This window comes from Colias eurytheme, chromosome 17 (assembly GCF_061535395.1).
Source record: "Colias eurytheme isolate Ceu_HAF_F1 chromosome 17, ilColEury1 Martin Lab GWU primary, whole genome shotgun sequence".
NCBI classification, from domain to species: domain Eukaryota; kingdom Metazoa; phylum Arthropoda; class Insecta; order Lepidoptera; family Pieridae; genus Colias; species Colias eurytheme.
Window position 1 is genome coordinate 1,751,629 of NC_142996.1, and position 26,111 is coordinate 1,777,739.

Consider the following 26,111-nt stretch of genomic DNA (forward strand, 5'->3'; position numbering starts at 1 on the left):
GATATCTGCATTAACATTTTTTATAACTGCGTTATCGGAACGGTGCAATAATTTAGTTGTAATTAGTTAATTAGATATTTTGATGGTTTTTATATTTGGTTATTATTGTAATAAACACTTACGCAATGGCATTTAATTGTTTTATTTTAGTAGATTATGATTAAGATGTTATTCCAACCAAGTAGGTAATGAATTTCAACCTTTTTTATAGGAACACTCTAATAAAATTTTCTAACTTTTTAAAACTATTAAAACAATCCTTAATTAAAAAAAAATAACTGTCTTTTTTTCTTCTTCCAAAACCACTCCAAAACCGTTGGAAATTCTATGGATCATCATCATTAACCCATATACGTTCCCACTGCTGGGACACGGGCCTCCTATGAGGGTACAGGCCATAATCCACCACGCTGGCCAAGTGCGGGTATGGATACTTCTGTAGAATTGAATAATTTGTATTAGAACTTTAGAAGTATCGTTTATCTTACTTTGTAAATACTTATATTATGCTCACTGTACCTATGACTGAAGAAATGTATTAAAAGGCACTTAATTCCTATAAACGATTGTAAAGTTGACAAACACACCAAAGACCGCAGACCACACGCACCTGCCACTACAATATTGTTCCCAAGATATTTACCAACCATTTAGCACGGAGAAACCTTGAATGGATATATTCTCGACTTATTTATTGTATATAATATATCTTTCATATTTGCCATCTAATTGCGTAGTACCTATTTGTGCAGTATCAATGCATGTTGCAGACAAATTGTAAAATATCCACCGTCATCGTCCTATCGATAATGAATAGAACATAGTCTTACTTGTTAGGAGAGTACAATAAAAGCTTAAAAAATTATTTAAAAATAATTTATTGCGTTATGCCAAAAGTCGTAGAACAAAATATGTTGTTACTTATATGTAATGCTATGTTGTCCTGCGAGGTTGCTGGTGTTTTACAAGTAACCCTGTATTACATATAAAGGCATATATTTTCCTGTTCCTAATTCGATTCAATAAACTACTTATCAATATAAACAGTTTTTGTATTTCTATCAAATAATCATATAAAATTAACAACAATATTAAAGCCTCCTCAAAAACGTAAGTGCGTCAAGCGTGACGCATATCGGTCAATTAGGGAAAGCTGGCATGTTCACAGTACTCACACTTATGCAATTTCACTTACAGTATGTTCAAAAATAAATGCGACTCTAGTTTCATTTTAGACTTGAATTGTAAAATATATATATGCAAATATAATTACTTATGAAAGCTCTCATAATTTACCTGTAAAATTATAATTTAAAAGTAAATCAATTGATGAAGTTAATTATTTATTCTAATAATAATCAATTGGATAAAAGTATAAATAGTTACTTAATCATTCAATTATCAAATAATAATTAAATTCCTGACTTTGGTCGAGTAAAGATATTATCTAAGAAATATTATATTTGTAGTAAGTACGTAATAGGTACCTACCAATACGCGCTAACAAATATGTGTTACATGTTTATTGTATAATTTTCACACTATTGGTTTTAAACTCAAACTCAAACATTTATACAATTAGACTTCTTCTAGAAGCACTTTTGAATCGTCATAACAGTTTAACAGTTTTAACATTTACCACCAATTCAGAAAGCAGTATCTATAGAGAAGAAGAAGAATCTATTTAATCATAATCGTAATCTTCTACTTCACTGTAACTTTCATCACTCGAAGAACTCGATGTTTCGTTGTCGGAATTTCTTAATGTTATTATAAATGAGTCAGTGTAATTATCTACTTTTGGTTCTAATTGAATATATTTTTCCTCATGTTATCGCGTCTTTCTCCAAACGTCACTAAACATATCCAGACTAATAGCATTTGCTTCCTTTCTAAATAATTCTTCCACAGTTTTCAAGTTAAAGTTCACATTTTGTGATGCTACTTTCCCTTTAATTATGCCCCATAGTAACTCTATTGGGTTGAGTTCTGGATGGTATGGTGGAAGGCGCAATACACTATGTCCATGATCTTTGAGGATTGCATCAAGTAGGTAAAAATTGTGTATAGTTTGGCTTATTTTTTTTAATAATGACGTGATAACTCTGATTATTAATTAGTAATTTGATTTTTGAAAAAAAAAATGCCGATTTTAGTCAAAATTTATATTTTTCTAACAAGATCCTTATCATCCAAATTTCCACCTTGGTGAGAAAAATTGACATTTCTAATGAAAATGAACAAAAAATTAAATGATTTTATTAAATACTGTAAAATAGTCTATAATTCTTCCATTTACTGTATCACAAAATTCTTCATAGATTTTTAGATATTCGTACTACACCAATTACATCACCCTGTATTTATAAACAATTGCAAAATATGACACATACATAGGCCGGGAGATACTGACACAAAATTTCGGGTCATTTGTAACAGAATGGCGGTTCTACAGAGGTCTTATTACGCAATGACTAAAAGAAAAATGATGGTCAGAACTCAGAACGCTGGTACCGGCGGACTAGTCGCGTGGGCGTTAGTCGAACTCGTCGGATAAATAGCGAAAGTCAAACGATTTGTAACACAAAAATTTTAGAATTCACCGATAGCCCATAAAAAAGATGTAGGCGGTAGTGTCATGCCATACTTTTCCGGTGTAACTTACAGCCCCCCATACCGACGCGATGCGTTGATTAAAAAAAAAAAACAATTCAAACATTTGTACCAGGCTAACTTTTGCACAGGTAATCATCATCGTGCAGACATTTACGAAAATCGCCATGCCATATTTTTCGGACCATTCCAAATGGCCACCATACCGCCGAAAATCTGCAAAAAAAAATTTTTTTTCGCCAAACAATTTGTACCAGTATTGCATTTGGATTTTTGGAGAGTATTTGATAAAATGTGACCATTATTGTAGTGCCATACTTCTAGTAGGGGGAAAAAGTGCTGCCATACTTGAAAATTAATTTATTCGTCACGTTTCAAAAATACGACTGTACAATACGTAAAATAATTTTTTACAGTATGGGATCATTATATTGTGTTTGTTTGTATACAATTCTACCTAGAAAAAAATATCGCAGATTGCAAACATGGGGCGGATGATTGTAAGACTTAAGCCAAGACGTAAAAAAAAAAAGAAAAGAATTGGCGATTTGTACCAGTACGGCATTTTTGGAAAGTATATGATGCAACGTGACCATTATTATATTTGCCATACTTTTAATCGAGGGAAAAATTAGTGCCATACTGCTACAAATCGTTCAAACTACGAATAAAATCTTACAATAAGAAAAAAATCTTATACACATTCGCCACCTCCCACAGGTATGGCATTATCACACTTCTATTTATAATCATTCAGGAGTTGTTGAAAAAAAAATGTAGGGTGGTAAGTACAAATCGTTTGGCGAGAAAAAAAAATTCAAAAATTTGCAGATTTTCCGCGGTATGGCGACCATTTGGAATCGTCCGAAAAGTATGGCATGGCGATTTTAGTAAATGGCTGCACGACGATGGTTACCTGTGCAAAAGTGAGCCCGGTACAAATGGTTGAATTGTTTTTTTTAAATCAACGCATTCACGTCGGTATGGCGGACTGTAAGTCACATCGTAACTGTATGGCATGACACTACCGCCTACATCTTTTTTAAGGGCTATCGGTAAATTCTAAAATTTTTGTTTTACAAATCGTTGGACTTTCGCTATTTATCCGACGAGTGTGACTAACGCCCACGCGACTAGTCCGCCGGTACCAGCGTTCTGACCATCATTTTTCTTTTTGTCATTGCGTACTAAGACCCCTCTAGACCGCCATCCTGTTACAAATGACCCGAAATTTTGTGTCAGTATCTCCCGGCCTAACATGTGCAATGTGTAAATGTGTTGACGTTCCAGCTCTTCTTAATATACCTGTAATAGGCCAGTAGAAATCGACACTAAAAAACCCTAAATTCGCAAAGCACGATGTAGATTTGAATTTTTGGTATGTTGTTTGGATCAGTTAGGGTGATGTAAATCCCAATTTGCAACTTCGAAAAAGTTGTGCTCGCTGCGCACCACGTGATAAACTGCGAAAATTTTGGACTTTTTTCACTTTTTGCTCTAAAAGTCATAAACTATGCGTTTCCGACAAGTATGATTCAGTACATAAATTAAGGTTATTAAATTTGCAACAATTTAAGCCTAACCGCAGCTCTCTAAACCTTATAACGACTAAACTGTGGCCATTCGAAGATGGTTCATTTTTCCCGAAATATTGAAAATTTTAGTTTTGCTCCGGTTTGAAGCAAAATATTGGCAAAAACCGCTCGTTCTATGAGAAGTTCTTATAATAAAGTTGTAGTGCATTTAATTTTCTTTCATAAGAGCATAGAACAAAGTCTGTGAGACAAATAGTTCACTCACAATATCTGAAAAACAAAAAGAAGGTAGAAATAGATTTTTAAAGAATTGAAACTGAGGGCATATAAAATCATAAAAAGGATAATACTTTTTCATTTGCAGGATAGGTAATTAACAAAATTACAAAGATAATTAAATTTGCAACAATTTAAGCCTAACCGCAGCTCTCTAAACCTTATAACAACTAAGCTGTGGCCTTTCAAAGATAGTCAGTTTTTCCCGAAATTTTCAAATTTTTAGTTTTGCACCCGTTTGAACCAAAATATTGGCAAAACCGCTCGTTCTATGAGAAGGTCATAAAATAAAGTTGTAGAAAATTTAATTTTGTTACCTACCTAACCTATCCTGCAAATGAAAAAGTATTATCCTTTTTATGATTTTATATGCCCTCAGTTTCAATTCTTTAAAAATCTATTTCTACCTTCTTTTTGTTTTTCAGATATTGTGAGTGAACTATTTGTCTCACAGACTTTGTTCTATGTTCTAATGAAAGAAAATTAAATGGACTACAACTTTATTATACGACTTTCTCATAGAACGAGCGGTTTTTGCCAATATTTTGGTTCAAACGGGAGCAAAACTAAAAATTTGAAATTTTCGGGAAAAACTGACTATCTTTGAAAGGCCACAGCTTAGTTGTTATAAGGTTTAGAGAGCTGCGGTTTGGCTTAAATTGTTGCAAATTTAATTAGCTTTGAATTTTGTTAATTACTTATACTGCAAATGAAAAAGTATTATCCTTTTTATGATTTTATATGCCCTCAGTTTCAATTCTTTAAAAATCTATTTCTACCTTCTTTTTGTTTTTCAGATATTGTGAGTGAACTATTTGTCTCACAGACTTTGTTCTATGCTCTAATGAAAGAAAATTAAATGCACTACAACTTTATTATACGACCTTCTCATAGAACGAGCGGTTTTTGCCAATATTTTGCTTCAAACGGGAGCAAAACTAAAAATTTCAATATTTCGGGAAAAATGAACCATCTTCGAATGGCCACAGTTAAGTCGCTATAAGATTTAGAGAGCTTTAAGTAGGCTTAAATTGTTGCAAATTTAATAACCTTAATTTACGTACTGAATGATACTTGTCGGAAACGCATAGTTTATGACTTTTAGAGCAAAAAGTGAAAAAAGTCCAAAATGTTCGCAGTTTATTATTTGCGAATATTTTTTTTTCCTACTTTCCCAAATTTTGTTATTTTGTTAATTACCTATCCTGCAAATGAAAAAGTATTATTCTTTTTATGATTTTATATGCTCTCAGTTTCAATTCTTTAAAAATCTATTTCTACCTTCTTTTTGTTTTTCAGATATTGTGTGTGAAATATTTGTCTCACAGACTTTGTTCTATGCTCTTATGAAAGAAAATTAAATGCACTACAACTTTATTATACGAACTTCTCATAGAACGAGCGGTTTTTGCCAATATTTTGCTTCAAACGGGAGCAAAACTAAAAATTTCAATATTTCGGGAAAAATGAACCATCTTCGTATGGCCACAGTTTAGTCGTTATAAGGTTTAGAGAGCTGCGGTTAGGCTTAAATTTTTGCAAATTTAATAACTTTAATTTATGTACTGAATCATACTTGTCGGAAACGCATAGTTTATGACTTTTAGAGCAAAAAGTGAAAAAAGTCCAAAATTTTCGCAGTTTATCACGTGGTGCGCAGCGAGCACAACTTTTTCGAAGTTGCAAATTGGGATTTACATCACCCTAACTGATCCAAACAACATACCAAAAATTCAAATCTACATCGTGCTTTGCGAATTTAATGTTAATTTCCACTGGCCTATAACACAAATTTCATACAAATATATTTATTTTTATGAAGGAAGTATAATAATATAAGTATACTAATCGGACAATAATGGTGTCGTCAATAATTGCTTATCATGTACACGAAAATTTAATAAACAATCGAATAATGTAAATACATAGTAGGTAAGTACCTATCCTGAAAATTTTATTGAGTGCGGTCATTTAATGAAATGAGCCTATCATTCTTTTTTCAATCACTATTATTATGTGGTCTGCTAACTTTTGTTTTGTCTATTGCTTCATTTATAAAAGGTGTTCATGCTTTGAAAAATTAAATTGACTATAGCGCCCGACAAACTTCTTGGCCAAAAAGTAGCGGGGTGAAGTTTGCACATCAAATTTTAGTACATTTATATATGCGCAAGCTTCCCCCACTACGCTACTTTTTGGCCAAGAAGTTTGCCAGGCGCTATACATGGATGTCTAAGCATGGATGTGATTAGTGGACATAATATTATAGTGTGCGTATAGATATTATCTATTACTTATTTTACTGTAAGATGTTGTATGTGGGTGAAATAAACATTGGAGATACATACGATATACCTTACCTTACGATATACCTTTTAATAATACAAGATGAGAGGTGAAGGTAATAATGAAATAAAAACTCGATTATAATTAAAAATCTATTTAATTTATAAAATCAATACACTTTATAATAACTAAATAAGTAACAGGTTACAATAATATGTTCATCAATAATGAAAAATATATTCCTAAATAGTAAATACTAATCAATTATTAACCTAAGTCAAAAGCACTAATAAGTAGGTATATTTTATGTAATGACATTTCAAAAATATATTTTTGTGAAGCGTGCGAGTCCTATATAAATCCAATTAAAATTAAGGAAAAAAATGATTAAATACTTACATTGTCGAACTTATTATAGGTGTATCGTTTTTTAGTGTAGGTATTTTAAATTGTATAATATTATAAGTTTAAATTTTTTCAAATTCAAAATTCTTTATTTGGAACAATAAAAACACAGATACAAAAAACTTTATGAACGATGGCACCTATAACAGATGGCACAGGTAACACAGATAACAGTAGAGTATGACGTCATGTCATGGAAAAATGTCAAACGTAACAGAAGTCGGTTAAATATAAGAAAGGGTTAAATTGTAGTTAATAATTATTGCATTATACGAAAAAAAGGAACTGTAATGAAAAATCTCGTTTTTTTTTTAATTACATAGGACGCACGCTTCACATTTTACAAAAAAAGCACCGTTGATTCAGCGACAATCTCTTAATTTTAATGTTAGTGTTTTCTTGTTCATTAATGAAGATACGATGTACTTTCTATGCACGATACTATGAGATATATTTGGAAATAGGGTTGCCAATTTTTTTAACAGAAATGTTTCATTATCTAAATGACGTTTAGAAAACTAAATATTTTCGTGATTCTTTATCGAATTTTAAACGAGATATACATATAATGTATAGGTACATATATCCGTCTGAATGTTTACTTTTAATAATAAATACTTTAATATGAAAACAGCATTTTTATTTTTTATTAAAAAGTAGAGTTTAGGGAAAAACTCTATGACACCGCTGTTAACAATATATTATGTAGGTACTTGAAAACCCTAGATGCCGTTTGTATCTCATTTTATCATGCTTTTTTAAACACATGTAAGTACAATAAGTACAAAATATCTAGAGTTAGTACACAACTGTGCGAACTATCTACTTAAGTGGAAGTGCAAGTTTTTGGTATTGTCTTAACGATACCACATCGCCTTAAATTAAAAAAAATCTTACAACTATTTTTGGCACATTGAGAATTCACAGAACTTTGGTTATTGGTGGTAATAGCATTGTTTATGGCAAGAAAAATTAAAAAATCTACTTAAAAGAAACTGATATTAATATTAAAAAATATTTCATTACGATATTTTTACGCCATCACAGATTAATTTGATAAAAACCTGCGAACTTAACATCATGTCTCTAGATTTAATTTATCAAATGTATTCTTAATTTTATTAATTAGATAATTTGTATTGGGTAAGTTTTGGAATTCTTAATTTATGATAGAATTTCTTAACAAAATAATAAAAATAAGCTTTTATTATTGATTATTAATAGCTGCAAAGTTACAAAATATAAACTTACATTCTATTTTTGCATTAGAAACAAATCATGTTAAATATAGAATCTAAAAAGCCAAAATAAAATCTAAAAACAATAACTAAGTTATTTAGATATCAATTATCTACCTTCATTAAGGTATCCCGATGGCGTCCGGATTGGAGTATATCGATTGGTACGCGATTAGAGTCTCTATAATCATCATCACTACATAGTATAAAACAAAGTCGCTTTCCCTGTCCCTATGTCCCTATGTCCCTTTGTACGCTTAAATCTTTGAAACTACGCAACGGATTTTGATGCGGTTTTTTTTAATAGATAGAGTGATTCAAGAGGAAGGTTTATATGTATAATAAGATCCATTAAGTAGTGGAGAAGTACTGTTATTTTTGAGGTTTCTAATGTGATGTCGTAAAAAATTACATTTATTCCGCTTACATTGCAAACGCAGGCTGAACCCTACGAGTTTTATCAAAATAATGTACTAAGTATTATACACATTGAATAGGTCTACAGAAAAGTCCGCGATGGTATATGTCTATCTCTTATGGATAACCCACAATAACTTTTTTTTGTCATTTACTTTTTACGACAAATAATGGCTAATTTTCGAAGCGATTTTAACCAATACAGCATTAATCCTTAACCAATTAAATACCATGGATACATTATTCATTTAATATAGATCTATATGGCCCTTTACACCGTATGATTTAAGTGAATATTTTCGAAGATATTACAGATTTAAAAATTGCAGGACGTAGCGTTTGCGGCCGCCCGGCTATGTATTTTATACCCGTGCGATGCCGGAGGCCGGAGCGGGCCGCTATATTTTTATACCTATACAACGTTCACAATTTTTCTGTAGTGTATTTAGTATCAGCATTGCACCCGTGCGAAGCCGGGGCGGGTCGCTAGTATACTCTATATGAGAGTTAAGTGCGTGAGTTCGCGTGCCATCGGGATACCGCTACCCATAACCCACGGCGGTAGCGGATACCGCTCAAATCTGAAGAGTTATTTGAAAACCTCAAATATACATAAACCGATATTGTTTATATTAAACTTAACTAATTATGATATTATAAAATGAATAATCGTGTAAAAAACACACATTCTGAGTCATAAATGTTTTCAATTTTAAAGATATAACATTTATGTAAGATGTTTTTGTAGGATATATAATAATATCGAAACAAAGAAGGGTGTAATAATTATTTATGTTGTAGATAAGTTTCACGTCCTCCTGTAGTGGTGCATATACATCAAACGAGAGAACTCATTCTAACCCCACTATGTCAAATACTTTTTGTGTAAACAGGCGCTGCGTAGAGCTTCTTTGCGCGTTCGAAAAGATTCTATGCAATGTTCTTATAGAATTAAGAAATTATAATAATCTATAGTGATCAAAACTTATTAGCAATCTAACTCAGAATCTATTCTTACACCAAAATATTAGTAAAATATGGACAGTTAATCATCAGATGGAATTCATAAAATTTATCGAAATATACATAATATCAATATAATTAATAAGTTCAACGCCCTGGAGATATGTTATACATTAATTTAATTAATATATGTAATATGTTTTAAGTAACTATAACGAAATATACATTTCATAATATACCAGTAACGAATAGTAATATATTTTATAATCTCGTTTATTTGAGTATTAAATATAAACCTCTTCTTATATAGTAATAATAATGACGTTATAATTATATTTTTTTCAATAGGAAAAGCGGTAAATTTTCTACAAGATGGCGCTACTTCTACGTATTGTGATAATATTATTTTTGTATTATTGGTTTATTGTATTTATAACAATAAATAAGTGAAATATGTATTTCCAAAATTCAAGTTCATTTGAGAGTTAGTAATTATAGTTTAAAACCGATTAAATACCATTACTTACATACATACAGAAGAAATGTTTGATTACGAATTGAAATGAATAACCTCCGAAACTATTGGACAGCGGGGAAATTATTTAACTACCAAATAGATAGCTACATTATTTTGTATATAGCCTATGTCACTATCTTATATTCTTTAAACAACGTACCGGGTTAACCCGGACAAAGCCGGGACGAATTTATAATAGTCGCTGTTGTATGAATAACATTACGATTGCATGAAGATTGCATGCGAAGTAGCGGCATCTAGGTATTGAAAGAATACACCAAATTTCTTATTGAGTAAAATCTGTGAGTAAAATGGCATAATATATCGTAGACTTATGACCTAAAATTTTATTAAAACCTCTGTCATTCTATAAGAAACTATAAAAACACTCTTGATAATAAAGAAATACTTTGGTAGCGAAATATCAAAAATAGCTTACTTAGGTACTTAAATCTATGAAGATTATCGAATAAAATAATCTGATTTTTTTGGTTAATTATATTTTATATATTATAAAGGCGATGAAAACATAGTTTGAACTATTCTATATTCATCAGAATATACATAAAAATACTTTTTTAATGTACGTATTTTGGTTTAAAATTTGGCTTCTTTTTAACATATACCTACTTGTAAAATCGCCCATACCCGAGTAATATAATAATTGACATTGGCAATATTATTTTACTATTTGTAATGAAATATTTAGAAAAGTTTGAAAACTTTAATCCAAATAATTTTATTTTTTTGGTTTTAAAAGGGAAGCGCTTGACCACGGTGAGCTGTGGTCTAATAAATAACAGTGCATTTACATCAAAGGAGCAAATGCTCATTCTAACCCCACTAAGACAAATTATTTTAGTATGAACCGGCGTAGAGCATTCTTTCATTTTAGTTTACACTTATAGGTAGATCACGAAAGAAGCACTTGCTCTAGCTCTATGTTTGTTTGATGAAAATGCACCGTTAGAGCGTGCTTGCCTAAAATGTCTCCTCAATTCTTCCTTTTACTGTCTTTGATAATAAAAGTTTCCTGTACTTTGATTAATATTCCCGTCGACAGTAATATCCCAAGGATCTGCACTTCTGACAGAGATGCTGTGGGTGTATCTTCGACTGGTCGCTGACGTCCAACCCGTCGGGTTTCTCGAGAGGCCTCTGGAATTTGAGAGCATTAATCAGTTGTTTTCAATTTGAGTATATAATAGTCGTGTATAGGATGATTTTGCATTTGAAATGACTATTGATTTATTTGGTTTTATGAAGATAACCTTATATTGTACCTTTGCTTGATGGTGAATCTGTAATTTTTAAACTAATTATTGATGTAAGTTCTTCTTTTCTTTTCTTATCGCCGATTGTTTCAAAAAGATATATCTTAATATATGAAATCTAGTGTCACAATGTTTGTCCTCAATGGACTCCTAAACCACTTAACCGATTATAATAAAATTCGCACACCATGTGCAGTTCGATCCAACTTGAGAGATAGGATAGTTTAAACATGTAGGTACCACGGGCGAAGCCGGGGCGGACCACTAGTAATACATAAAGACGGACAGTATTTTTTCAACATAGCCTTATAATTGATGTTATATCCGTGAAACAAAAAAGTATATCAACTATAATCAGATTGAGTCGCCTTACTCCATGACGTGACGGTATTGCCATGAAGCGACCTTGAATTTTTGCTCTCAACGCGCCTAAAGAAGTTTCCATAAACAAATCAAGCATTTTTATATGTGTGCATTTCTACCTGTTTATGTGGGAACACATTGATCCGGCACTTGATGCACTCCTGTCCATTATTGGCCCAGCTGTTCCCGCTCATCCATTTGCGCTTGCATTTGGGGCATTTGTACTCGCCGAAGCAGCGCTTTTTGCCCTGGTACGGGGTTAGGCCTTCGCCTTTCGGACGGGCCTGGAAATTTTTATAAATAATATTATGTAAATGTGAAAAGCTTGTTTTTAAAAAACCTCTTATCGAAACCTATTATCGGTAATTATAATCTAAAAATCCACCCCATGCCTAAAAAATCATTAATTTTGCCTACGGGTGAACTATAACTATAGTGCATGAAAAACTCTTGGCTACTCAAAATCGAATTTAGCTGATGCGACCGAAATTGGGCGGCCTCTATCTGTGCTAATATGAATCTATGGTAAACATAACATTCTATTCTCATTGTATTGCAATGTTTTCGGTTAACACGTCAATAATTGTTTATGCGTTTATTATTTTAGGCGCTTGTCTAATTTAATAACAGCTGTTTGTATTTTAAAATGGTTCTAGTAAGTATATAGTTTCTAATACATATAAGTTAAATCTGACAGTAGCATTTTTAAGCTTATGTTTACGGCTTAAAATGCTACTGTCCTTGGTTTGAGTTACTCAGGTACCATAGTATAGGTACCCAAGTAACTCAATAAATACATAATATTTAGACTCAATATTTAATAAACCTCAATTAATGTTAATTTTATACCAATAAAATATATGTATGTAGGTACATATGTAGTTCCCAATGAGTTCCAAGAAAAAATGTGTAGAAATTGTGATAAGTATCTGTTATAGTTTCTGTTATAGGTATGTTATATAACTAAATGAAAGAACTCATTTTATTTATTCCTAGTTACAAATTACATATTATTGTTATGTGCCGCAAAGAAAGCAAGCCACTTCAATGTAACGGGTGGCTTAGAGAGTAAGCCACTTCAGTTTAGAATTGTTTAGTCTAATCGCATTCAAACGTTTCAATGTACGATAGAAATCAAAACAAAGAGGTTTGTTATTTTAAGTTTGCAGCGTAAACCTGAACTCGAAGTAATAAATTATAGTCGACACTTGAACCTCTCCGAAAATTGGAGAGCCCATAAATTACTATTTAAACGATACTAAATTAAACGGAACGTTCTACGGGCATAGATTAAAAATGTTAGTAATTTTTTGGCGGGAAGTTTGACAGTTTGACATTAGAGAATGGAGTGGTGATATTTTGTCGTACTTTTCTTATTTTAATCACTTTCACTTATTATATCACCACTTATAATGTCCAACATTTAAATGTATATTCAATACATATTTCAGCACTTGTAGCATTCACTGTTATGACTTTATTCTTGGGCCTCTTAAAGATTGAAGTACTTATAATGTTAACAAATGGGGGTACAGTTGCTTGAATCAATTTTTAATAAAAGTTTAAGAAAGTTTATAGCTAGGTTTTTATAGCACTATTTTTCGTTGCCCTCGCGAATGAGATTCTACGTCTTTAGATGTTCTTTATTTCATTGGATTTTGACAGTGTGTCTGTCAGTCTGTCCGTCTATCCTGGTAGTAAACAATTAAGATCAAGCGTGATCTTGACACACAGTTCCATTAAAAATTCCTTTGAATAGAAAAATATGTAAAAATAAAACTTATTTGGCAAGCTGCCTGCTGGATCTAAAGCGCGGAAATAGAAAACCTATTTGGTGATAAATTGGTAAATAATTTGACGGAATTGTGGTACTAAACTGTTTATGTCCTTGTTTTCTATTTTACAAATAATAAAGATGCGTTTATTAAATTGAGAATACATATCAAAAAATATCTCAATATATGAAAGTATGTACGTGTACTTATGCGTGTGTAAAAAAGCCTTTCTAAAGACGTGTGAAACTGTAACTTACTACCCATCACGTGATCGCTTTCAAGCAAAGCATTTTTCCATCAATTCTGGCATAAAAATCTTAGTTATTATTAACATTTTTATGCTAGTGCTAATTCTTGAATAAAAATGTTAGTTTTGTTGAAGAGGCTGGTGCTTCTCTTGCTCACCTGTGGACAATCTCCAATATAGTGTCCTTTCTTGAAGCACAAGTGGCACATGTAGGCCGGGGGCGGAGGACGAGGTGGTCGCCGCAGGGACAGGGCCGCCAGCTGCTCCGCTAGTGAGCTGGTGTCGTCTGCTGGCGGCTGGGCAGTCCCGGTAGCAGCTGTGGGCAGCGGACCCCATACTGAGCCGGGTACCCACTGGAATGACATAAATGATAGGTAGTGACATCTAGTTGAAAAGTAGGGAATCGTGATTTGGAAAGAAGTTCGTTTTTGATTAAGGGGAAAAAAAGCTTTTTAAGAAGGAAATAGCTATAGGTAAACCAGAATCTGATGGCAATTAGGGAAATCAAAATTTTGAGTGTGCAACCCTAGGGAAAATGGACTGAACGATCTTGATACTGCTTATTTTTTATTTTGTCCTCGATATCATTAGTCACATTACATAAGTGGACAATTATACTGTACTTAATAATGAGATATCCACTTAATATTATGAAGGTACATACTACATACTTACACATATTACTTTTTATAGGTAATACATATTAAATGTATTTACACGTACCTATATTTGTATATTTCATTATCATTATGTCATGTAATAATATAGATGTAATGATAATGCAGATCAAAACTAGATTGTTTATATTTTTTTATACCTAAAATAAAACAACAATAAAATAAAATCATGTTTATTTTCGTAAGTATTAACGGATAGACACATTATAAAATTAACTTGGACAGCTTGGACTTGACAAATAGCCGTATTGGAAACTCCTGTAATAATTTTTCATAAAATTATATTGTAATCAACAAACAATATTATAGTTACCTACTAATAATATTTTTAATTTAAAGTGTCAAAACGGGTAAGTCTAATTTACCAATAAAATCTTCAAAATTGAAAATTGTGATGTGTTTGACCCTTCTTCATGGGATATTTTCTCTATACACATTATAAATAGCACCTCTTGCTTCTGATTGCAGCGGCATTTTCGACATTTTCGAAGATTTTTTAGACAAAATCCTAAAAATTATTCATCAACTGCGAAGAAACAAATAATTTGACAACCAATTTGATAGTTGTCAAATAAAGTTGCCACATGAAAATCTTTTATTTCTTAAATATAAATATGCCATCAGATTCTGGTAGACCTATATGTGCGGGTTTCATTATGAACCGAAATGAATGCATGCTATTTGACAACACTTTCAAGTCCAAAACTATAATATAGAGATAAAGAAGATTGATTAAAAGGATAAAAATAATCGTACAAAGGGTAACAATTATACCTAACGAACATTTCCAGAAATTTGCGCATTTTCTGGTATTGCGAATATTTGATTGTGCTTAATACATTATTTATACCTATTTTTATACTCTAATACAATTATAATATTTTCGCGTGTAACGGAATGTTATCTTTTAAAATAATTTTTACAACGACCTCATCTCACCGAGATGCTCTAATTAATTTTACAGATCAACGCGATATAAATATAACAGCTGTACGATACTTTGGTCATACGCATGTGTTAGATGGATTAGAATGCGTAATGGTAGTAGTTTCATCCGCTAAGAATTATACAAGACTAGCTTTCCGCCCGCGGCTTCGCCTGCGTTTTCAAAGAAAAACCCACATAGTTCCTAAAACCTATCCTATGTGTTAATCCAAGCTCAAATCTATATGTGTGCTAAATTTAATTGTAATCGGTTCAGTAGTATTTGCGTGAAAGAGTAACAAACATACACAGTACACACACAACCATCCTCACAAACTTTCGCATTTAGGTATAATATTAAGTAGGGCCAGTAGGATAGACAAATAGTTTTAAGAGCAGAGAGAAAAAGTAAATAAACAGAAATATGCAGAATTTAGTTGTATAACTGGATTTTGATGTATATGTTGTACATCGTTTATCAGAAATAATAAGTTTTACGGTATAAAAATATGTAAAAAATGCGTATAAAACTAACAATTTACAAACATACATTAAACAAATGTAGGTACAATTCGGCGGTACATTATGGTCACATAATATAATATGTATTACATGGGCGAGACGCTAGTAAATAATTATAGATAATTTTTTTATGAAATTTGCCTTTATAATATGTGACGTTTTCCGTTCGAAGATAGAAGTATGTTCGTTTCCGTTCGTTCCCGTAAAGACGCTTGATGTGTGATTAATCGATTTATTTCTGGTTTTTCGTTGAAGAACAGTTGGTCAGAATAATAGGTAACGTTTTGACCCATTTAATTTCCGTATGTGGGTGATATTTGTAAGATTCGATTAGTCTTTTTTCACATCTTCTTCGATTTTTCACATTCATATGACTCTACCGCCGGTCTTTACCATACACTCTACTTATATACATATATTCTTCTATCAAGATTGTTTATGAATTTCCTCTAATGTTTATATAATTAAACAAACCTATGTATGGAGTATGGACTGTGTGTTGGATGTAAAAGTTTCCAATAGTCATTGACAAAGATTCATTTTTAAAAATGCATGTTTTTAATGGTACCTATACCTAAGTTAGACGTGCATATTAATTTATACTAATATTATAAAGAGGAAAGGTTTGTATGTATGTATGTATGGTTTTCACGCATAAACTACTGAACCGATTATAATGAAATTTAGCACTTATATAGAGGGTAACTTGGATTAACGCATAGGATAGGTTTAATCCCGGAAATCCCACGGGAACGGGAACTATGCGGGTTTTCCTTTGAAAACGCGGGCGAAGACGCGGGCGAAAAGCTAGTTAATAATTATAACTAAAGTAGTTTTACCCGTGGTTTCTCTAAGTTTTGTTATTTCAGGTTTCTATCTGCAAATTTCAGCTGAACCATTGTAGAGAAGTTTATACGTGAAAAAACAACAAATATCTTTAGATCAGCAATTTTTACATATTTATGTCAAACTTTCAGATTTATAATATTAGTAGGAGTTAGATAACTACCATAAAATTTACGTTTCTGAACGTTAGATTATAATTTATTACCTAACGATAAATAAGAAGTTTGTAGATTGTTAAAAAATTGCTGTAAGTTATGATTGGGTATGGAAATTATTCCGTAACATACAGCTATTCCGCTTTTTTTTATACAAACAATGTTAATCGTCGAGTTTTCCAAAATATTCGCATGTTAATTTACTTTTTGATACTAAGTATTATGGTTATAACTCGTGTTTTATATCCTATCCTACTAATATTATAAATGCGAAGGTTTTTGAGGATTAATGTATATTGTATGTGTATGTATGTTTGTTACTCCTACACGCAAATACTACGCTCCTACTGAACCGATTACAATGAAATTTATGGATTAATACATAGGATAGGTTTATCCCAGAAATCCCACGGGAACGGAAACTACGCGGGATTTTTTTTAAAACGCGGGCGAAGCCGCGGGCCGAAACCTAGTAATCCTTTAATAATGCAAAACTCGAGAACTATTCTGCATTCACAATACTTTTTCATTACGTTTTTATTGTTTTTAGTCTACTAAGTATATTCAAAATATATTGTATCCATAAAGAGTCCACACCATCAAGCAAAGTTTCTTTTACCGCTCCACTTTCATGGTCATTTATACAAATATCTTATTAACCAAACAGCTGAAATATTTAATTAAAACTAAACATAACCATCAGGTGTTATATATCACAAGTGGTGAAGATCAAAAGCACGGGATGTTGACAGTGGTAACACGACGCTGATCAGCCATGTTATTGTTAACTTGGTTTGGGATCAAATTAAACTAACTCATGTTCAACTCATGCTAAAAAAACTCAAGTTTATTTATTCTCATTTACTGTGGATTTGAGAAAAATTATGCTACGGATGCAACTCAACTCATTGAACATTGAACTTTTACTGTTATTTCTTACTAGCTGTGCTCCGCGGTTTTTCCCGCAGTGCTCAGCTCCTGTTGGTCTTAGCGAGATGATAATATATTATAGCCTATAGCCTTCCTTGATGAATGAGCATCTAACACCGAAATAATTTTTCAAATCGAACCAGTAGTTCTCGAAATTAGCGCGTTCAAACAAACAAACTCGACTTCAGCTTTATAATTTTAAGTATAGATGAGGCATTATTCTTCTTTGTAATGACTAAAGTTACTACGAATAAGAATATAATAAATCATAATAAATGGTAAAACTATGTTATGAGTTATGACGACTCAAAAGTGCTTCTAGAATTGGTCTATTGAATAAATATATATTTGAGTTTGAAGTAAGAGGAAAAGGATACGGGCTACCTAAATCTATGTATACGTAATTTTATAATCTACAGTACTGTTAAGTGTAGAGTAAATATGTACTTGTACTGGCTAAATTTAAACCATCTACTTATAACACGTGGTGTTACATGTCTATTACCTGACTGTGGAAGTACACTAAATTAGTAGAAGGTAATCGACCTTAGTAAGCAGGTATTTGCTTGTACACAATTATTTTGTTGTTGTATGAAAATTATATAGCGCTTCTAGCGATTTGTAGTGAAACTAAATTAGTAGTGAGTCTTGATGTTAATAATTATGACTGAAACTTTTGCAATTATATGAACTGTTATAAGAAGGTACTATCGTACAATCCAGTTTTGTCTTAACTTACCTTATTTTTGTAAATGTAAATATTATAGGACATTATTACACAAATCGACCTAGTCCCACAGTAAGCTTAATTAAGGCTTGTGTTGTGGGTACTAGACGACGATAAATATAATATTTAATAAATACATATATAGATAACACCCAGACCCAAGAACAAATAATTGAGTTCATCACACAATTATTTGCCCTGACCGGGGATCGAAACCGTCGGCTCAGTAGGCAGTTACTTTCCCACAGTATTACTTTACTCTATGCTTTACCACTGCGCCAACCGCGTCGTCAAGCTTATTACCTTATCTCACCTTCCAAAACAATTTTGTAAACTCCTTGTTTACAAAATTGTTACACGCTTTATATTAGCTTCACCTGTATGTTTGTAAGTTTGTAACCGACTTCTTTGGACGCGATTTTGACCCACTTTAAACGACCAGATTTCGTTCAAACTTTGTAGATTTATTGAGGACCGATGGCAATACACTAATTTGATAAAATAAATAATAGTTAAAAAAAAATAAAAAACACGCTTTTTATAGAAAACCGAACTAAAAGCGTGTTTTTTAGTTTTCTTAACTATTATTATTTACTGTAAAGTTTAAACATATAAACTATATCGTTTATAATATTGTATGTACCTAAATCTATATTTTTTATTCCTTAACAGATATAGACAGCTAGGTAGTAGTATATTATTCTTAAATCGTAAATGGGGATGTGTATTTAAAGAACGGTTTACGATAAACATTAGATTTAGTTTAATTACCACATTAATTTTATATTGTTAGTACATATTACCTTTGCTATAGTAAACAGATTTTCAGGAATTGTCCAACAATTCGGGATCATGCAGATTTTTAAAACAATATGCGTCAAATAAAAAAATAATCGGAACTCACAGATTTCTTGATATAAAGTAGAAAAAAATCGTAGAAGTAATTAAATAAATTACTGATTATAGATATGTGTATAAACGTGTTTTAATTTTCATACGCGATATGAACTTTCGACTTACGTAGATACATATATATATTATACGTATTTATATAATAATATTATAAAGATGTAGAGTTTGTTTGTTTGATCGCGCTAAAATCAGGAAGAAAATAATATTTCAATGTTAGATAGCCCATTTATTGAGGAAGGATAATATACGCTATATATCATCATGATAAATATCCAAGGAACGAAGCAATGCAAAACCGTAGAGCAAAGCTAGTATTACATAATTGGTAGATAATATGTTACATTGATTCATTAGGTACTAAATATTGCATATTGTATTATACAGGTTCATATATGATAAGTGTAGGTAGATAGCATGGAGTAATCCATACTAATATTATAAATGCGAAAGTAACTCTGTCTGTCTGTCTGTTACTCAATCACGCCACTACTGAACCAATTTGCATGAAATTTGGTATAGAGATATTTTGATACCCGAGAAAGGACATAGGATAGGTTTTATCCCGGAAATCCTACGGGAACGGGTTTTTCTCTGAAAACGCGGGCGAAGCCGCGGGCGGAAAGCTAGTTTAGATATAAACTTGTATAAAAATGTTCCGGAAAGTCCTTGTACTATCTAAAGTTTTCTATTTTTACCTGATTACGGCGAACCCAAGAGGGTAACGATTTTAGCTTGTTTATATATTGTGTAAGTAATAAGTATGTTTGTGTATCTGTTTCAGCGTAAATACTAAACTAAGTACTTTCGCATTTAATGGTAGAGCTTTAAGAAGTAGTTCACTACTAATTTTCCATATAACACTATTACAGTCATTTTATGTCTCAGGGTGATGATATATAGCCTATAACCTTCCTCGATAAATGGGCTATCTAACACCTAAAGATTTTTTCAAATCGGACCATTAGTTCCTGAGATTAGCGCGTTCAAACAAACAAACAAACAAACTCTTCAGCTTTATAATATTAGTATAGATGTAACTTGTGTGGTTCTTCAAAATCCTTCAACATAAATTATTTTAGATAACTTGACAAATGGAGCAACTGAAAATAATGTTATTTTTAACAATGTAAGATAGAAAACACCTGTACCCCTGTAATTATTCATATTACATTTCAATTTTAGTTGTGTTTAGTTTTAGAAACCACGTGTTTCTCATACTGTTTTGTATTTAAAAGTTAAATTATAATTAATATGCTGTAGCACGCGTTAGTGTCTGTTACATTGACTCTTCCGCTGTTTATATCATGGCTTTGTTTCATATTGTGTAATTTTGATTGCCAGTTGTTTTATCATTAAAGTTCTAAATGTAGACTTTTCAGAATTCAGGGAGTTTTCAGGATAAAAATATATTATATGAAATCATTTTATATCGTCTGCTATCTTATTTACTTCATCTGTATCATAATTACATAATATATCTTTTAGATTCAATGAATTACTTCAGAAAAGCATGTTACTAATTATGTTTTGTAAAAGTTTAAGGATATTTTTTATTCACACGCCAAATACCTAGTTTTATTCACACACTAGATTTCCGCCCGCGGCTTCGCCCGCGTTTGCAAAGGAAAACCCGCATAGTTCCCGTTCCCGTGGGATTTCCGGGATAAAAACTATCCTATGTGTTAATCCAAGTTACCCTCTATATGTGTGCTAAATTTCATTGTAATCGGTTCAGTAGTTTTTACGTGAAAGAGTAACAAACATCCATACATCCATACATCCATACATCCTTACAAACTTTCGCCTTTATAATATGTATTAGATTAGATTTAACGTCTGCCTTTCCAAAAAGCTTGTTCTAGTCTTTATCTTATATATTTAATTAAAAAATCACAATTAAATTGAATAAGTAGTTTTACAGAGCACGGTAGACAAACATCATGATTATAAAACGGAGTGGTCAGATGTTCAAAAACAATTAATTTGTGTGTCCGCCATGACCCAATTGACTGTATTTAAATTGATCAGCTCGCATGCGCCCGTTATTACAATTATAGATTTTCCGATATAAATATTATGATTTAGATTCTGAAAGATAAATTATGCCAAATATTGTTGTTTCAGAAAATAGTGTACAAGGATGCATGAATATATAATATCTCAAACAAATAAGAAATTTTATATCTCATGCCTGTTTATGTATTACTAACGATCCGCCCCGGCTTTGCCCGTGGTACATGATTACGTTTTCTCTCCATCCTTGTTCTTCAAGGAATATTATAAGAACAGAATTAACGAAATTGGTCCCACCGTTCACGCGAGAAACAGTGACCAAGGGAAGTAGGGATTTTTTTAAACATAGAGATTTGCTTGAGCTTTTAAATTGTCAAGAGTTTGGGTTGGCTTTAGTTAACTGCCGCACGAATTTGTTGGAAATATTTATATTTTTAGTTAGCTAGGTAATGTAAGATTGTAATTCCAAAATATTATCGTTAGGAAACTTGTAGTTTTTTAGTTATTAATTTTTAAAGTTAATAATTTTTTGTGCGAAAAAAGTGCATCTATCCGTTTTGTTGTGCAAAAAAGCGGACCAAGACGTTCCATTTCACTGTACTGTGACTTTACGCTGCGGCCGGCGAGTGCCAAAAGCGACTTTAGGGCGATTCCTACTCAAACAAAAAAAAATCTACGTAGTTAGGTACTAGGTAGGTTAAAAAACTATTAAACTTTTATTTTTAATATCCAAATAGGTAGCGAGGAGCGAAGCGACGAGCGTGTTAGGTTAACTCTTGAACTGCCGCACGAGCCGAGCGAGCGAAGCGAGCGTGCCGCGGCAGCGGCCGGCGAGTGCCAGAAGCGACTTTGGGGCGATTCCCACTCAAACAAAAAAGACGTGTGGCACTCGGGGACTGCCGCGGCAAAGCTATTGCATAGCATGCCTTCAAGCCACACCTCCGTGCCCATCGGAGTGGGTAGCGTGAGGTTTTTCGTTACGCAATTTCTGGATTCGGTCCCCGCGCTCAAGGCCCGCGATAGAAGCTATGCAATAGCTTAAAAAAAATCTACGTAGGTTAAAAAACTATTAAACTTTTACTTTTAGTATTCAAATAGGTAGCGAGGAGCGAAGCGACGAGCGTATTAGGTTAACATTTGAACTGCCGCACGAGCCGAGCGAGCGAAGCGAGCGTGCCGCGGCAGCGGCCGGCGAGTGCCAGAAGCGACTTTAGGGCGATTCCCACTCAAATAAAAAAAACTACGTAGGTTTTCACAACTTGTTTGTATTTTATTTATGTATCGTAAAATTTTTGTTACTATCGTCTAAATTCTAATGCTTAGTTAAAATGATTTTACACCAATTCCATACATTTTGAGGTTAGAATAGGAAAATTGATTTTTCTCCAAAACTATTGGTTTCCTAACTTTCCCCTTTTGGTGGGAGGGTCCCCCCCTCCTCCCCCCACCCCCCACCCCACAAAAAACCTATAATACGTGCGGCAGTTCTCTAAAGAAACCCCAAGAGTTTATCTAAGTCTATAAGTTAACTACACTAATATTATAAAGAGTAAAACTTTGTTTGTTTGTTTGATTGTTATGAATAGGCTCATAAACTACTGGACCGATTTTAAAAATTCTTTCACAATTCGAAAGCTACATTATCCACGAGTAATATAGGATAGGTTTTATTCCGGAAATTCCACGGGAACGGGAACTATGCGAGTTTTTCTTTGAAACCGCGGGCGGAGGCGCCGGCGGAAAGCTAGTATCATATAATATCACATATTATGTCATTATGTGGGGATAAATGTTGAAAAGTTTAGGAACCACTGAATGCATAATTATGTACCTATATTCGTTTTTATCAAAGTTATAAAAACTGTACTGTACAATTTCTGGTAAATAATGAAAATATGTATATCAAATATATTTAGTGTCGTTTATGAAAAGTATTACCCATATTCAATTAAATAAAAAAGTGGTTTCAAGGTCTATAAGTACCTATCTAAAATCGTTAATAAATACATTGTATTTTATTTTATTGTTTTTATTATGTTTTATAATCGAAAAAAGTCACCAAAATATTACTTAATTCCAGTTACGTGTGAGTGTCAATGGTAGGTATAAAGTAATTCATATTTAAAAAGTACTTATTATTGCGTTTTTGATACCTAATTACACTTATCCATATTTCTAGTTTCGGTAATACATTGTCTCTTGTCTGGAAGAAATCTCTGCACGTAATAAGACCGCTTTCAGAAATGCGGACCTTATGAACCATGTTTGTTATTTGTGTGACTACGCATAGCATGGAGACTGGAGTATTTATTGTGTTTTTAATAGTCACATAAACTGATGTAAAAAACACATGTTATATAAACTATAAACGTATTCATATGTCTGTTATGGCACAGCTTTGGAATTGTCGAAAGTTTCGCTTAATTTCGATAGAATTCGTTTATAAGACAAAGTTTGTAACCAATTTAGGATAATTCTGACAATACATATGGCTTTCTTAATAAAATGGAACGTAAATGAATTAGAGTATTGGAAATATTATAACCTATTTACCCATGAAATCATATATTTAGATATTTATCATGAAATCGTATGTAGATATTTGGAAATGCGCATAACAATGTAACTAAGAGCATACCTGATCGTTCTGATCATGAGTCAGATATAGCCAGCCGAGCAGCGCCTGGGGGCAGCCCTCTGTCTTGCCGCACCATTGAGGTAAATCTCCGCCGAGGGCGGTTGGCGACATCGCCGCATCGGTGGCACACTTATCGATAAACGAACAACACTAATCACACAAAATTAGATGATTTAATCGAACTTGAATCGAAAATGTTTTCACGGCATGTGCGCCGGTCGGTCGGCTGGGTGAAGATTATTTTTGGATCGTGCGTTGTGCGGGATGCGCGCGCGCCGTCTAAACAGTGACTGTGGCCGCTCCTTGAGACGGGAGATGTAGGGATTAGGGACGTGTTGCTGTTCGTTTGTCGAGTTCGTTGATCGGTGTTATTTAATTGACACAGTTAGGAATGTGACGTCAGTAATTTCTTTTTAATACATTTTTTTTGTTCGATAAGTATTACACAATAAGAAGAATATATTTTTTGTAAAAACCCAAAAAGTATAAAAACAGGCGAAGTTTATTTTAGCTTATAACATCTTTTTAGAGCAGAACTCTATCAAAATGAAACCTGGAATCAGTTTCCTTTGGCTATCATTTCATGATGTAACCACCAATGAAAGTAGTTTATTATGGAAAAAATTAATAACCATAACATAATGCATTCTCTTATTTAATGAAAACACATAAAGGGCTGTCTATCCTAACCATACTGAATTCTTCTAACCCATATTTTTTTGTGTACACTATTCATCGATAATACAATTTATCGTGTAGCATCGGCACATCACTATGAAACATGTGGGCGCACCCGACGCGACGCAGGGACTCTGTAGAGTAATATTTTTGTTCAGGCCCCCCTACCATGATATAAAAGGTCGGTTTAGGTCGCCTTGTTGAATTTCGGCAAATTAACAAAAAATAAGCAACGTGCAACGTATCTGTAGCTTTTTTAGTTGAGTTTATTCTTTTTTTAGAAATTTGTAAAAAGCTTACTTCCTAGTTCCTACTGGTATGGTCAATTCTAATTTTATAGCTTAGACAAATTTATAATATAACATTGTGTTATGTGTAGCGTGTATGAACTATGAACTACAGTAATATCTTACTTCCTATCAATACAAATATATTATATCCGTAACTTACAATTATCGCGTCTTGTTAAAAATACCTCAATCATTTTTATTGGAAATAAGGACAAATATTATAAAGTTAATATTATTGTTGAAATTTGTAGCACGATCGAGTATACAATAAGTAAACAGAAATACGATTCATATTCTATCTCCTCGATACTGGGATCCAACATAACAACGACTTACATGTTTTTTTTACACGTAATTTAATGAATAAATCGCGTTTAAAATCCGTCAAAAAGTCTTTAATTTCTAAATCTTTTTACACTTTTTAAAACAATTTTGTCAAAAAATATTCTGATAAAGAATTGGGATTTTTCTCTCTTGCAAGCGTGTCATGTTTGGGTCCCAACAAAAATTACTTATTTGTACAAAATCAAGTTTTAATGATTTTGTTTTATGCAATCAGCATTTGCCAAGTTTACAAATCATAACGACTCCCTGAAATAAGAAAAAACAATTATAAAGTTCAAATCAGTTTGAGCACCTCTGCATAAGCCATAGCAAAGCGCAGCATACATACTTTCGCCTGCAACTTGATCTAGCAATGTTTATCAAAAATTTGCGCACAAGCATTCTAGCGAGCGTGATAGAACGGGAGTATGGCTAGTGCATTCTCGGAAATGCGACCGTGCGAGTTTTATACACGTTATTTATAACAAAATAACGCCCGGATGTTTATGTACGCGATATGTAGATGAAATTGTGTTGTGTTGCGTTCAGTAATCAGTTGTTGTCAA

General features: G+C 32.5%; 1 protein-coding gene across 1 annotated transcript; it reads right to left on the reverse strand.

The window, feature by feature from the left end:
• Positions 1-10,754: 10,754 nt before the first annotated feature.
• Positions 10,755-24,525, reverse strand: LOC149901021 (zinc finger CCHC domain-containing protein 24-like). The gene is made up of 4 exons (XM_090111891.1): positions 24,254-24,525; positions 14,068-14,262; positions 12,007-12,171; positions 10,755-11,408 (listed from the first exon to the last, which is right to left on the reverse strand). The coding sequence occupies exons 1-4, from the start codon at positions 24,362-24,364 to the stop codon at positions 11,295-11,297; spliced, it is 585 nt and encodes a 194-aa protein (XP_089968017.1). The 5' UTR covers positions 24,365-24,525; the 3' UTR covers positions 10,755-11,294.
• Between the last annotated feature and the right edge of the window lie 1,586 nt (positions 24,526-26,111).